Source organism: Dipodomys ordii, unplaced genomic scaffold (genome assembly GCF_000151885.1).
Source record: "Dipodomys ordii isolate 6190 unplaced genomic scaffold, Dord_2.0 Scaffold19, whole genome shotgun sequence".
Classification (NCBI taxonomy): Eukaryota; Metazoa; Chordata; class Mammalia; order Rodentia; family Heteromyidae; genus Dipodomys; species Dipodomys ordii.
Genome location: NW_012267235.1, coordinates 2,112,797 through 2,127,988, shown reverse-complemented (window position 1 = coordinate 2,127,988; position 15,192 = coordinate 2,112,797). Strand labels below are relative to the sequence as shown.

At 38.6% G+C, this 15,192-nt stretch overlaps 1 protein-coding gene across 1 annotated transcript in view; it reads left to right on the top strand.

Moving 5' to 3' along the window:
* Usp32 (ubiquitin specific peptidase 32) overlaps nucleotides 1-15,192 on the top strand; it is a 168,220-nt gene that overhangs the window by 31,876 nt on the left and 121,152 nt on the right. Inside the window, exon 2 of the mRNA XM_013013080.1 lies at nucleotides 11,334-11,461. Coding sequence (XP_012868534.1) covers nucleotides 11,334-11,461 — 128 coding nt within the window. The remainder of the gene's footprint in view (nucleotides 1-11,333; nucleotides 11,462-15,192) is intronic.

Sequence of the window (15,192 nt, the reverse complement as noted above, 5' to 3'; positions counted from 1 at the left end):
TCTCTCTCTCTCTCTCTCTCTCTCTCTCTCTCGTTCTTTCATTCTTTCTTTTTTCAGTCCTGGGGCTTGAACTCAGGGTCTGGGCACTGTCCCTGAACTTCTTTTGCTCAAGGTTAGCACTCTACCACTTGAAGCACAGTGACACTTCCCAGCTTTTTCAGTTTATGTGGTACTAAGGAATGGAACCCAGGGCTTCATGCATGCTAGGCAAGCACTCTACCACTAAGCCACATTCCCAGCCCTTATCTTAATTTTCATAGTTTTCCTCCTGAATTAGAAAAAGGCAAACTTTTATTACTGCTAAAATCCTCTTCTCCAGTCTTTTAAAAATCTTTTAATATATAGTATCTCATTAAATCCTTACAATAAAGGGCTAGCTAGAGGTATGACTCAAGTGAGTATGTATGACTACAGGTAGAATGAATAACAAGCTCAAGGACCTGAGTTCAATCCCCAGTATCACAGACACTCACCCACCAAAAAAATCCTTTTAATGGTGTCAGGAAATACATTGTATATTCTCCATTTTAGGGATAATTCATGCAAAATACAGAGATAGTATCTGCCCATGTTCTCACAGCCTGTAAGAGATATCTGTGTTCTTATATCTAGTAAGTAGCAGTGTCTGGATTTGCGTATATGTATGTTTTACTTGTGCCCTTAAACATTTGCCCACAGCTTGCTGTCTGCAGCTGGTATGCCATATTGAGACTACGTATTTAAAATAAAAAAATAAATTAGTTGCCAACACTTCCAAAAATAAGGGAGATTTAAAAAAATAATTCCTGTTTCCCTCATTTCTAGATTGCAGCAAATGCCTAAAACTTAGTAGCAGCAAAACCATGCATAAGTCACTTCCAAAAGTTACTTTGGAGAAACAAAAGTTTAATTTTGATGAAATCCACTTTGCACATTTTTCTTCCATTTTTTTTGTTTTGCTAGTCCTGGAGCTTGAACTCAGGGCCTAGGCACTGTCCCTGAGCTTCAAGGCCAGCACACTACCACTTGAGCCACAGTGCCATTTCCAGCTTTTCTGTTTATACAGTACTGAGGAATCGAACCCAAGGCTTCATGCATACTAGGCAAGCACTTTACCACTAAGCCTAATTCCTAGCCCTTCCATGGTTGTGCTTTTTATGATTTAACAAAATGCAGCCTAGTGCCAATTCCCAAAGATTTTTTTGCTCCCCCCCTTTTTTTTTTTTCTAGTAGTTGTATGGTTTGGGCTCAGATACAGATCTCTGAATCATTTTTAGGTAATTTTTATACATGATGTGACATGGTAAGGATATTTCTTATTGGCACATGGATATGCACTTTTCTGTATCACTTATTGAAAAGACTATCCTTTCCCTATAGAATTATATTGACATATTTGATTAAGTATAACTTTTTATATTTCTAACCATATAGAGAGCTGCATTTACATTTCTGTCTTTAATTTCTTTTCCCCTGAAGGTAATAGCTATCTTACTTCTTTTTCTTTTATGTTCTTGGTTTTCCATATTTGTTCCTAGTAATACTTCTTAAACTCAACAGAATTGTTAAATGCTCTTTAACATACATGTATAGAAATTATATGCTGGGGATGGGAAGGTGGCTCAGTGGTAGAGTACTTGCCTTGCATGCATGAGGCCTTGGGTTCAATTCCTCAGCACCACATAAGCAGAAAAAACTGGAAGTGGTGCTGTGGCTCAAGTGGTAGAGTGCTAGCCTTGAGCTGAAGAGCTGAGGGACAGTGCCCAGACCCTGAGTTCAGGTACCACGACTGACCCCAAAAATATTATATGCTGAAATTATTTAGGGTTATAATTTGCTTTTTTTCTTTTTGAGATAGCGTCTCAGTACAAGGCACAGACTGGCCTTGTATTGGCTATGTAGCTCAGTTGGCTTGCCTCTGGAATCACTTAAATGTTCTATCATGCTATCTGGGATATCTTTTCTTAAACTGATTGTTATGAGAACCTGGTAGAGTGCTAACTTTGAGTGAAAAAGCCAAGGGAAAGCTTGAGTTCATGCCTAAAAGATAATATAAAATTGCTTATTATGGAAAATTTCAAACTTACATATGGAGAAGAGTCTAATGACTCTTTATGTATTTATCCTCCAGCTTCAGCAGCTACTGACTCATAGTGAGCCTTGTTTCCTTATATTTTATTCCCAAATGTGATATGTCATTCCATCAGTAATATTTTAGTGTGTGTGTGTGTGTGTGTGTGTGTGTGTGTGTTGGTACTGAAGCTTTTACCCAGGACCTAGTACTGTCCTTTAGTTCTTTTATTCAAGGCTAGTGTTCTACCACTTGAGCCACAGCCCCACTGCTGGGTTTTTGGTGGACAGTTGGAGATAAGAGTCTCATGGACTTTCCTGCTTGGGCTGGCCTCAGTCCTCAGATCTCAACCTTCTGAGTAGTATCACTGGTGCTTGGTATTGTTATTGTTAATTCAAGGCTGACCTTGAATTTGTAATCCTCCAAGTGCTAGGAGATTATAAGCAAGTACTACCATGTACATATTTTGTGTACATCTACCATGTAGATATTTTGAGTGTGTTTCTTCTGTTGATGGATATTGTTTTATGGATACTTTAAAAAGCTTCTTCCCGGCAGAAGTGGTGTATGCCTATAATCCTGGCTACTTGACACACTGGTATCAGGCATGAGTTTGAGGCCATCTTCAATATTTGAGACTTTTTCCTCAACCAATAGCTGGATATGATGGCCCATACCTGTCATCTCAGCTAGGTGGGAGGCTACTATTATGAAGATCAAGATTTTAGGGCTAGGTTAATGAAAGTTTATTGGGTACTGAAGGCTCATGACTATAATCCTAGCTACTCAAGAGGCTAAGATCTGAAGATTGAGGCTTAAATCCAGCCTAGAAAGACAAATATGAGAGACTTATTTCTAATTAACTAGCAAAAAGCCAGAAGTAGTAGATCATCAGCCTTGGGTGAAAAAGCTTTGCAAGAGCATGAGGCCTTGAATTAAAGTCCTGTTACCAGTGCCTCTCCCCCACTGCTGTAGAAAAAATAACTTGTTGTGTTTCAGTGGAAGAAGAAGTTGGGAAAGGTGTCCTGAGCCTGTCATCCTAGCTATGAAAGGAAACAATAGATTGGATTATAGTCCAGAAATGTACCAAGGCAAAAAGTGGGACCCTATTTGTGGCAATGCATAATATTCTTTAGAAAGCTTTATTCTAGATTCTGTCATCTTTATGATCCTGGGCACAATGGCCCACTGTAGAGGGTCTCTCTCCTCTCTCTCTCTCTCTCTCTCTTTCTCTCTCTCTCTCCCTCCCTCCCCTTTTCTTTTTATTTATTTATTTATTTTATTTGTGAAGATACTGTACAGAGGGGTTACAATTACATGGGCAGGATAATGCGTACATTTCTTACCAAGCATTGCAGCCTCCTCCTTTTGTTTACCCTTCACATCCCTTCCCAGCCTCCCCCTCCCCCCATCCCTCCCCTTTTCTCTCCCTCCTTCCCTCCCTCTTCTCTCTCCTCTCCTCTCTCTCTCTCCTCTCTTCCTCCTCCCTTTGTCTCCCCCCCTCCCCATTATTTAGTCTCTTAGTGGGATCCATGCATCTGACACAGTGGAGAATGAGAACAAAACAAAAGACTGTAAAACTGGGTTTAGAGGTTTAGAAAAAGCCATTGCAGACCCAGAGGCTCAGAGTGAGATGGAGGTGGCAGTCATTTCCTAAGGGTGCCAAAGAATCAGAAAACAAAGGAATTGCTGTGCTGCTCTACACCAAAGAACAGACCTTACACTTGAGAAAACTAGGGAAGATGCTGTGTCAACATCCATAGAGGGTTATTAGAGCTGAGATACACTCCTACACCAATGATGTAATGCAGCTCACCAGCCTACCTAATACCTAGTCCAGTGAGAATACAGAGAATAACCCCTCAGGAAGACTTCAGGTATCTAAAAGCCCATATCACAAAGGGTCCTCCTCAAGTAAGTAAAGCCCAACACAAAAATACAAGGAATGTGAGAAAGCCTGAGAAACATAATACTCTCAGAAAACAATCGTACATCAAGGGAAGAGAATGACAGTAAAGTATGTATGCTGAGCTGAAAAGACTGTTAATAAAAATGACCAATGAAAGATGAAAGATCTGGGTACAGATGGCTCATGCCTGTAATCCTAGCTACTCAGGAAGCTGATTGTGGTTCAAAGCCAGCTTGGGCGGAAAGTCCGTGAGACTTGTATCTCCACTGAAACACCAAATAAAACCAGAAATGGAACTGTGGCTCAAGTGTGTTAGAGTGTTAGCCTTGAACAAAAAAATCTCAGACACTGCCCAGACCCTGAGTTCAAACCCCAGGACCGGTACCATCCCCCCCAAAAAGAGTACTAACACAATATGCAAAAATGCAAAGGAATTCAGTGAAAACACAAAAAGTTAAATGAAATCCAAGTGAATGCAAATGAAGCCTAAATGAGTTCAAAGAGAATAGAGCTAGGTAGGCTAAAAAAGAAAATCAAAGAATGCTGTTAATCAGATTAATGAAGCAAGGAAGTTAATGTAAGACAGGAAAAAGAATCTCAAACTAATAATGCTGAAAAATGATCAAACTGAAGTCCAAGAAATAAAAAAATAGAAAGCTACCACCCCAGAAGAGATGATATGGAAGACAGAATTTCAAGGCTTAAAGACAGAGTAGTTATAAGAGGGAAGAAGCAAATGTGCAAAAAGATCTAAGAATTAAGGGATTTTGCAAGAATTTCAGGATTTAATAGATTAAATTTATGTTGTATGGGTATTAAGGAAGAAGAATGGATAGCTAAAGGCATAGAAAATACGGGGCTGGGAAGGTGACTCAGTGATAAGAGTGCTTGCCTTGCATGCATGAGGCCCTGGGTTCAATTCCTTAGCACCAAATAAGCAGAAAAAGCCGGAAGTGGTGCTGTGGCTCAAGTGGTAGAGTGTTAGCTAGCCTTCAGCTGAAGAGCTGAGGGACAGTGCCCAGGCCCAGAGTTCAAGCCCCATGACTGGCAAAAAAAGAAAAAAAAAAAGAAAATGCATTTTGCAGAATTAATAGCAGCAAACTTCCCAAATGTTAAAAAGGACAAGCTCATCTAGGTACAAGAGGCTCTAAGGACATCCAACAGATGGGACCAGAAAGAACCTCTTAACATTATGTTAAAACTTCAAGCCAGGCACTGGTGGCTCATACCTGTAATCCTAGCTACTCAGGTGGCTAAGATCTGAGGATCAAAGTTCAGATCTAGCTTGGGCAGGAAAGTCCATGAGACTCTTAAAATTAACCACCAGAAAACTGGAAGTGGTACTGTGGCTCTAAGTGTTGAGCACTACCCTTGAACAAAAGAGCTCAAGGATAGCAGCTAGGCCCTGAGTTTAAGCCCCAGGACTGACCAAAAAAAAATGAAAAAACAACAAAACTTTAAGCACACAACACAAAGAATACTAGCTTCTGTAAGACAGAAGATAGATCACTTGAAAACCTATCAAAATAGCAAATGTCTCAGCAGAAACCATAAGAGTAAGGAAGGCTTGGAATGATGTATCTCAAGCAGTGGAAGTTAGCAACCCTGAATACTCCGATCTAGTCAAACTTTCATTCATAACTGAGGGTCAACTAAAAACAAAATTTATTTACCACTAAACTCGTACTTTGTAAGTTACTCAGAGATATTGTACATAGAAATCAATATGAATATGAAAAAAGTGGAGAAGACACCTTATCAGAAGAGTAGGTAAACAGGAGGACCAGGAAGTTACAAAATCAAAGGTGAGGGGAAGATGGCAGGAACTACTATATACTTCGTGATTTTAGCACTCAGGGAACGCAAATCTTCAGTTGAAAGACAAAGAACGACAAAAGATAAGATCCTACCATCTATTTATGTGATACAGGTAACTGACCAAAACACTTTCTTTAGGTGAAAGGTTGGGAAAGTGTTCCAAAGGTTGGGAAAGTGTTCCAAGCAAATAGGCCTCATAAACAGACTGGACTAACAATACTCTTATCTGATAAAGTAGATTTCAAATCAAAATTAGAAGAGATAAAGGTCACTTCGTAAAGAGAACTCTCTATAAGGCAAGAGAAAGATATGAGAAGGGTCTAGATACAGAAGGAAGAAGCCAAACTAATAGCACTGCACTTGATATGATCCTATATTTAAAGGACCCTAGAGATTGTATCCACAAGCTCCTAGAGCTGATAATACTTTTAGCAGAGTGGCAGAATATAAAATCAACCCACTTTTTTTGGGTGTGGGGGTGGGCTTAAACTCTGGGCCTGGGCGCTGTCCCTGAGCTCTTCAGGGTGAGTACTCTACCACTTGAGCTACAGCACCACTTCTGGTTTGGTTTTTCTGGTGGTTAATTGGAGATAGGAGTCTCACGGACTTTCCTGCCTGGTCTGGCTTTGAACAGTGATCCTCAGATCACGGTTATAATCCTCCTGAGTAGGGAGGATTATAGGCATGAGCCACTGGTGCCCAGCTCAGCCTACTCATTTGTATACTAACAAGGGAACAGAAAGAAGGGAATCAGGAAAAGAACTTTGTTTTCAATAGCCTCAATGAAAATACAAATCAACCTAACCAAGGAAGTGAAGGACCTCTACAATTAAAACTGTAAAACTTTGGCTGGGCACTGGTGGCCAGTCCCAGAGTTCAAGCACTACCAACAAAAACAGAAAAACCCATAAAACTTTGAATAAAGAAATTGAAGGGTGGGGCTGAGAAGGTGGCTCAGTGGTAGAATGCTTGCCTTGCAAGCATGAGGCCCTGGGTTCGATTCCTCAGCACCACATAAGCAAAAAGAAAAAAGCTGGAAGTGGTGCTGTGGCTCAAGTGGTAGGGCGCTAGCCTTGAGCTGAAGAGCTGAGGGACAGCGCCCAGGCCCAGAGTTCAGGCCCCACGACCGGACCCCCCCCAAAAAAAATTGAAGGGCTGAAGGTATGGTTCAAATGGTAAAGGGCCTGCCTAATAAATGTTGAGTCCTTGAGTTTAGTCCCTAGTATTAGAAAAAAGAAAAAAAGAAATTGAAGACATTGGGAAGATGCTTATGGATGGCACTGGCGAAGTCAATCTATAGATTCAGTGCACTAATATCACAGTTCCAATGTCATTCTTCCCAGAGACAGAACAATCTAAAAATTCAGATAGAATTACAAAAGCTCCCAATAGCCAAAGCAATCCTCAGATGAGGGGCTAGAGCACAAAAACAGACCTAAACATCAGTGGAACACACTAGAAAACCCTGAAATAAATTCATATCTATAATCATCTGATATTTGACAAGGGAACCAAAAATATATATTTGAAAAAGATAGCTTCTTCAAAAAAAATGGTGTAGTGGAAACTGGACATCCATATGCAGAAGATTGACATGATGCCTGTTTGTTGCCTAGTTTTAATATCAATTCAAAATGGGTCAGAGACCTCAAGATAAGACCTGAAACTTTGAAACTGGTACAGGAAACTGTATGGGAAACAGAACTAATTGGTATTGGCAGAACTTCTTAAGTAGAATTCCAGGGCCTCAGCAAATAAAATTAACAAATAGGATTTAATTAAGCTAAAAAAGTTTCTGCACATTGAAGAATATAGTTATGGAGCTAAAAATGTAGTCTACAGCATGAGAGATCTTTGCCAGCTATATGCTTGACATAGGCCTAATAATTCAAATATATATAAGGAGCTAAAAAGTTAAGCCCTCAAAGGATTAATAATCTAATTAATAAATGGTCAAAGGAACTAAATAGACATTTCTCTGAAGAAGTCTCTTATTCCAGTAAGATTGGCCATCATCAAGAATATGAACAAGTGCTGGCCAGGATATGTGTGTGTGTAAGTAAGGAACCCTATTACACTGTTAGTGGAAATATAAATTAGTATGACTACTATGGAAGGTAGTTTGAAGATACCTCAAAAAGCTAAAAATAGCTGGGTGTAGTGGCTCATACCTGTAATCCTAACCTGGGCAAGATAGTTCATGAGACTTATCTCCAGTTAACTACAATAAAAACCAAAAAACCAGAAGTGGAGCTGTGGCTCAAGTGCTAGAATGCTAGTCTTGAGCAAAAGAAGCTTAGGGACAACACCCAGTCCCTGAGTTCAAACATCAGGACCTGCACACAAAACTAAAACTAAAAATAGAATACCCTGTGATCCAGTGATGCCATTCTTGGGCATTTATCCAAAAGATTACAAGTTAAGATATAACAAAGACACTTAGACACTCATGTTCATTGCTGCACAACGCATCCTAACTAGGTTATGGAAACAGCTGAGATTGCTTTACAACAGATGAATGGGTCAAGAAAATGTGATGTGATTATGAGTGTGTATGTGTATGTCATGTCCAGGAAAAATGGGTGGACCTGGATAAATTATGTTAAATAAGTCAAGCTCAAAGAGAAAGCTCATGTGGAAATAAAATATAAAATATAACCATATAAAAACATTCAGGGCCACATACATACAATCAAACTGACTAAAAATGATGTATGTAGAGGTGTAAATTATTCAAAAAAGTATAGCTTAACTCACAATTTTAACAAAATGAAAAGCAGGGAGTTGAAATGTGTTGTTAGGGAAGTGAGAATTAAGGGCAGAGCAAGTAGATGAATTGAGAAAGAAATTGTGAGTGAATGCAGTCATAATACTCAATGTACACATGAGAAAATGGAAAAGGGCAATGAGGGAATGGAGAAGAGGATGGAAGGAGTGGCACTGATCAATATACATTGTACTCATAACTTGACATGTTGAACCAAAACCCCTTTGTGAAACTACCTAAAGATACAAAACAAAACAACACAACACAACAACCTCTCCCAAAATTCGATCTCAATTTGTGCAAAAGTGGGTTTGGAAACATGGTTTAACAGGAGAGCACCTGACAAGTAAGCCTTGGGGTCCTGAGTTTAAACACCAGGACTGCCAAAAAAAACTCAAAACTTTTGTATGTGTATATTTACCTCTATTACAAATGAGTAAAATGAATAATTGTATTGGTCATCAATGTATTGTTGCCCTCATCCTCATACTAAGGATTGAAACCGGGGTTCTGAGCATACTAGGCCAGCCTATCACAAAGTTATATTCCAAGCCCTAGTGTACTACTTAAAAAATTTTTTTTTCAGATGATGTTTAACCAACAGTGGAGAGGATTGCCATATTAAATTCTAATGACTGATTTTCTGTTCTCCTGTAGATCAGAAGCAACCTAATGTGTTATTAAAGCCATCAATACAGGTTAGCTATCTTGAAGAACTAGATATTCTCGTAGCTAACGTTATCTTTATTGCAGTTTATGAGATGAACTTTGTCTTGTTTTTCATTTTCACATTCTAAAAAGAGTATGTATAAAATTACTATATTGAAGATGTTAATATTATAAGTGCAGTTTTAATAAGATTTAGCCACTAATAATCATACTTTTAACTATTAGGTTTTAAAAATCATTGCCCCACATATTGTTTATATATGCACTAGGCATTTCAGTCCTTTTATCTTTCTGGTCCTTTCTGTGTTCTGTGTTACTTGAGACTGTAAATCAGTGTTTTTATTTTACTCTGCTTTTCTGTCTCTCCTATATCCTACTGACTAGTCTTAAGAATTTTCCTTGTTTCTTTTTTTCTTTCTTTTCTCTTTTTTATTCATAATTTTATTTTAATTCTATATAAATTACTTGTACAAAATGCTTTCTTTGTGGCATTTTCATACATGCATATAATGTACTTTAGTCTTTTTTTATTGTGAAAATACTGTACAGAGGGGTTACAATTACATGGGCAAGATAAATACTTTAGTCTTTCTATTACTCTTTTTTAACTGTTACTGCTATTATTCTTTTCTTAACTATCCTTTCTTTCTCTCTACCCCCTTTTAAAATGGTCTTTAGTAGGTTTCATTATATTTATTCAGTTTTAATTAACACCTTTGTAATGATAACTCTCATCAAACCTCTCCTAAGCTTTATACAAAAATTAAAAACCCAAAGTATCTCCCTAAAATTCCCATATTGAATAGGTCCTTAATAGGGTTGTCTTTTTCTTTCTCCTTTTTCTTTTTCCTTTCATTCTTTCCTTCTCTTCTCTTTTCCTTCCTTCCATTTTTACTTTCATTCTTTCATTTCCTTCCTTCTATCATTCCTTTCCTTCTCTTTTCCCTCCCTCCTTCCTTCCCTTCTTCTCCTTCCCTCCTTCCCTTTTTCCCTTTCTCTCCCCCCATCCTCATGTTTCTGTGTGGATGATAACACCATCCTTTGAATTTTCTAGGATAGAAGTATGGATATTGTTCTGTACTGCTCTATCTCAGTCAAGCATCAAGTTCTGCTGACTTTTCCTTTTGGCTGGCTTCCAGATTTAGCTCCTTTTCTTATAGTAGCAGTCTACATTTTGCTTCCAGGTTTGTTCTCTCTTCTACATCGTTTTAGAGTGAACTGATTTAATTTTATCTGGTGTGTTTCCAATCTGCTTAGAGTTTATGTCTCCGTTATTTATAATTAATTTATTCTTTCCTTATAGAACAGAGTCATTGTGACTTGGTCTTCTACCTTTTATTTTGCTAGCATAACTTACAGTGTATGGCCATATTGTACTTGAAGCAAAGTATTATCTCCACCTGGTATGCTCGCTCTCCTCACTTTTACTTGGTTTAGTCTTTAAAATTTAATGTAATCTTTCTCTAGATCCAAACAGAAGCCTTCTCTGTTTCCTCCAGCATGGTCAAGGAAACCGTTTCTGTTTCTCCATTCTGATAGTTTTATTAAATATGGAAGGGTATTCATTTCTCTCTCTTTGTAGACATGATATAAAGTGAAAAAAGTCTCACATGACTAAAATAAAGGACCTTTTTTTGTTTGGTTTAGATATTGGGTGTCTAAAAATGATATACATTTATATACATATATATATATACATATATATGCTTGAATCAAATGCTATTTAGCATTTTGAAATGTTTTGTTACTTCTTTCTTTCTCCTGCCTAAAATTTGTATGCATCTTTCAAAGTTTTTTCTTTTGAAAAAGACTGATTTTCTAGAATAGATTTGAGAATGTTAGGATTATGACTACCATTGGGGTATGTTTTACTTAGCTGTAGGAGTTGTTTTTTTTTTTTCTTTCTTTTTTTTGAGAGACAGCGTTACTGTATTTGTAGCCCAGATTGACTTACAATTAGCTGTGTAGCTTAGGCTGGCCTACTAACTCCAGCTTCCATTGCTGGGATTACAGGCATGTACCACCATGTCTTATTTCTACCATGCCCTGCTCCTTTAGGAACTGAATTTTGTGAGATATCTTTTCTGATTTCTTATCCATCTTCTATTTTTGAATTGTAGTTACAGATGTAGAGCTGAAGCGACTTAAAGATGCCTTCAAGAGGACCTGTGGACTCTCATATTACATGGGCCAGACCTGCTTCATCAGGGAAGTACTTGGGGATGGAGTACCTCCAAAGGTTGCTGAGGTAATCTTGATGTTCTAGGTTTTTCCTCCAGATAGCTATTTAGCTACCTGGATTCTCTTTTTAAAGTTAAATTTTTTTTTTTTTACCATACTTTTAATGTTTTTGTGTTAATTTTTACATCTTAGTTAAAATTTTTTACTTCTGAAGAGGGAATCTCCTGTTCTTACCAATTTTAATCTTCTTTGCAATTATTTTTCTTGCTGACTTGTTAACAACAGTACACACACACACACACACACACACACACACACACACACACACACACACGTGCACACACACACACACACACACACACACACAGAGTTATATTTGTGCTGGTCCTAGGGCTTGCATTTAGGGCCTGAACTCTTTTGCTCATGGCTAGTTCTCTACCACATGAGCCACAGTTGTACTTTCAGCTTTTTTGGTGGTTACATTTCAAGACGGTATAGTGAGAAAGAGGTGTGCAAATACTATAAAATTGGCTACGTAGGTGTAATTTAGTCAATGATTTTGATTCTAAATACCATGGGAAATCTACATTTTCTTAGTTTTCAAATACAAAATTAGAAGGCACTAGAACATTTTTCTATTCCCTTGAAGGTCAGTGGGACCAAGCAAACAAAGTGAGTCACTTGAGGTCTGACCTATACAAAGCTCATTCATCCTGTCCTACCTATGACCTCATAGAACTAGATAAGCCAGACTGATTATACAGCAAAAACCAAATCTTAACCCAAAAGCAGCCTTTTAAATAACCTACAGGTGGAAGTGGTGCTGTAGCTCAAGTGGTAGAGTGCTCGCCTTGAGTTGAACTGAGGGACAACGCCCAGGCCCAGAGTTCAAGCCCCACGACCGACAAAAAAAAACAAAAAAACTAAATAACCTACAGGTCCTTGTAGTTATTAAGAAACAACGATATGAAACCTGACTCACAAATACATGAATGATTTTGATATTTTTTTAATCTGTCTTTTCATTTTATTATTTATTGTTTGTTTTTCAAATCTTTAAGCAGCTCATGAGAAGGCAACATAGTTATTTGCACAATATGTTAGTCTCAGAAATTTCAGTACATAAGTAGAATGAGTTTTGTTCAGGCTTTTGTATATGCTGTACTTCTAGTGTGCCAGAAGGTTTCTATCTTGTATCTTCTCTCTTCTCTTCTCTCTCTCTCTTTCTCTCTCTCTCCCACTCTCCTCTCTTTCTCTTTCTCTCTCTCTTTTCTCCTCTCTCTCTCCTCTCTCTTTCTTTCTCTTTTGACAGTCCTGGGGCTTGACCTTAGGGCCTGGAAATTGTCTTTGAGCTTCTTTTGCTCAAGGCTAGCACTCTACCACTTGAGCCACAGAGCAACTTCTGGCTTTTTCTGTTTATGTGGTACTAAGAAATTGAACCCAGGGCTTTATGCATGCTAGGCAAACACTCTACCACTAAGCCACATTCCCAGATCTCTTCTCTCATATTAATTTTTTTATTTTTTTTGTTTTTGTTTTTTCCCCAGTCTGGGCCATGAATTCAGGGCCTAGGCCCTATCTCTGAATTTCTTTTGCTCGAGGCTAGTGCTCTGTCACTTGAGCCAAAGTGCCATGTCTGGCCTTTTTTTTTTGAGTAGTTTATTGGAAATAAGAGTCTCACAGACTTTCTTGCCTGGTTCTTTGAACCATGATCCTCAGTTCCCAGCCTCCTGAGTAGCTAAGATTATAGGCTTGATAAATTTACTTTATTCAAAGACTTTAAAATATAGAATGCATTTTTAATAAGAATCAGATTTTCCCTAACTAACCTCCAGAATTATGCAATGAAAATACTAAGTACGGGGCTGGGAAGGTGGCTCAGTGGTAGAGCGCTTGCCTTGCATGCATGAGGCCCTGGGTTCGATTCCTCAGCACCACATAAGCAGAAAAAAAAAAAAGCCGGAAGTGGCACTGTGGCTCAAGTGGTAGAGCGCTAGCCTTGAGCTGAAGAGCTGAGGGATGGCGCTCAGGCCCAGAGCTCAGGCCCCACAACCGGACCCCCCAAAAAAAAATTACAAAAAAAAAAAAGAAAAAAGCTGGAAGTGGTGCTGTGGCTCAAGTGGTAGAGCGCTAGCCTTGAGCTGAACAGCTGAGGGACAGCGCCCAGGCCCAGAGTTCAGGCCCCATGACCGACACACAAAAAAAAAAGGGCAATGAAAATACTAAGCAATTAACAATAACAATTATAAGATAATTAATTTAAAAGCATACTAATGTGACTATATACATTTATTTTCCTTTTTTATTAGGCAATTGTACAAAGAAGTTATTGCATTTCTTTTCATTTGTATTATGAGCTAAGTAAATATGGGGGCAAGTGTGGGAATGAAGTAATCACTTATAAAACATGGTTTCAGTACAGAACATTCCTACATGAAATGAAAAGATAAAAATATATAAAGATGTATTAAAAAAAAAAAAACAAAGACCAAGTATGGTGGCTCTTGCCTGTAATCCCAGCTACTCAGGATGTGTTAGGTAGGATTTTAGACTGAAGCCAGTCTAAAATGTGAGATTCTCCCTGAAAAAGTACTGAAAGCATGGGCTGGACAGGTGGCTCAGTGGTAGAGTGCTTGCCTTGCATGCCTGAGGCCCTGGGTTCAATTCCTCAGTACCACATAAGCAAAAAGAAAAAAGCTGGAAGTGGTGCTGTGGCTCAAGTGGTGGAGCACTAGCCTTGAGCTGAAGAGCTGAGGGACAGTGCCCACGCCCAGAGTTCAGGACCCACAACCGGACCCAAAAAAAAAAAAAACTACTGAAAGCAGAAAAGGATTAGAGGCATGGCTCAAGTAGTATAGGACCTATCTAGGAAGTGTGAAGCCCTGAATTCAAGCCATAGTACCACCAAAAAAAAAAAGACAAGAATTAGATTAAGCTCTGAGTCCCCCTGCCTTAATACTCCTTAGTATTGGGACTGCAGGTATATGCCATCATCTCTAGGTTTCTGTGAAGTATTGTTTTTGTTTGTTTATTATTTCTTTTGCCATGCTAAAATGGAACCCAGAACCTTTGAGAATCATCTCTATTTATGCAAGATAACTCTAAAAGGCTGTAGATTTATATGTTAATTGACAAATTATGAATTGGATGTGATCAGACTATTAAGTTTTAATGACTTACGGAGATGGATACATGAATCTACTGAGTTTCTAGAATTGTACAAAAGTTAATGAATATATATACATACAAACTCAAATGAACACAATTGAACCTAGAGAAAGTTAATGAGATTTTATCAAAGATAATACCCTGGTTGTCCTTTGCATCAGCAAAATATTATATTGTGAAGAAATTGGGCAAAGTAGGAGATGTCTCCATAGTCTTTCTTTTCTTTTCTTTTTTTTTTAGTCAGTGGTGGGGCTTTAACTCAGGGCCTTGGGTGCTGTCCCTGCGCTCTTTTGCTCAAGGCTTGCACTCTACCACTTTGAGCCAGGACACCAATTCTGGGTTTTTTGGTGGTTAAATTTGAGGTAAGAGTCTCACAGACTTCCCTGCCTAGGATGGCTTGGAGCCACAATCCTCAGATCTCAGCCTCCTGGCTAAGATTATAGGCATGAGCCACTGGTACCTGGCTTTTATTTTATTTTTTTTTTGTTTTGTTTTTTTGGGGTCCGGTCGTGAGGCCTGAACTCTGGGCCTGGGTGCTGTCCCTCAGCTCTTCAGCTCAAAGATAGCGCACTACCACTTGAGCCACAGCGCCTCTTCCGGCTTTTTATCTTATGTGGTGCTAGGGAATCG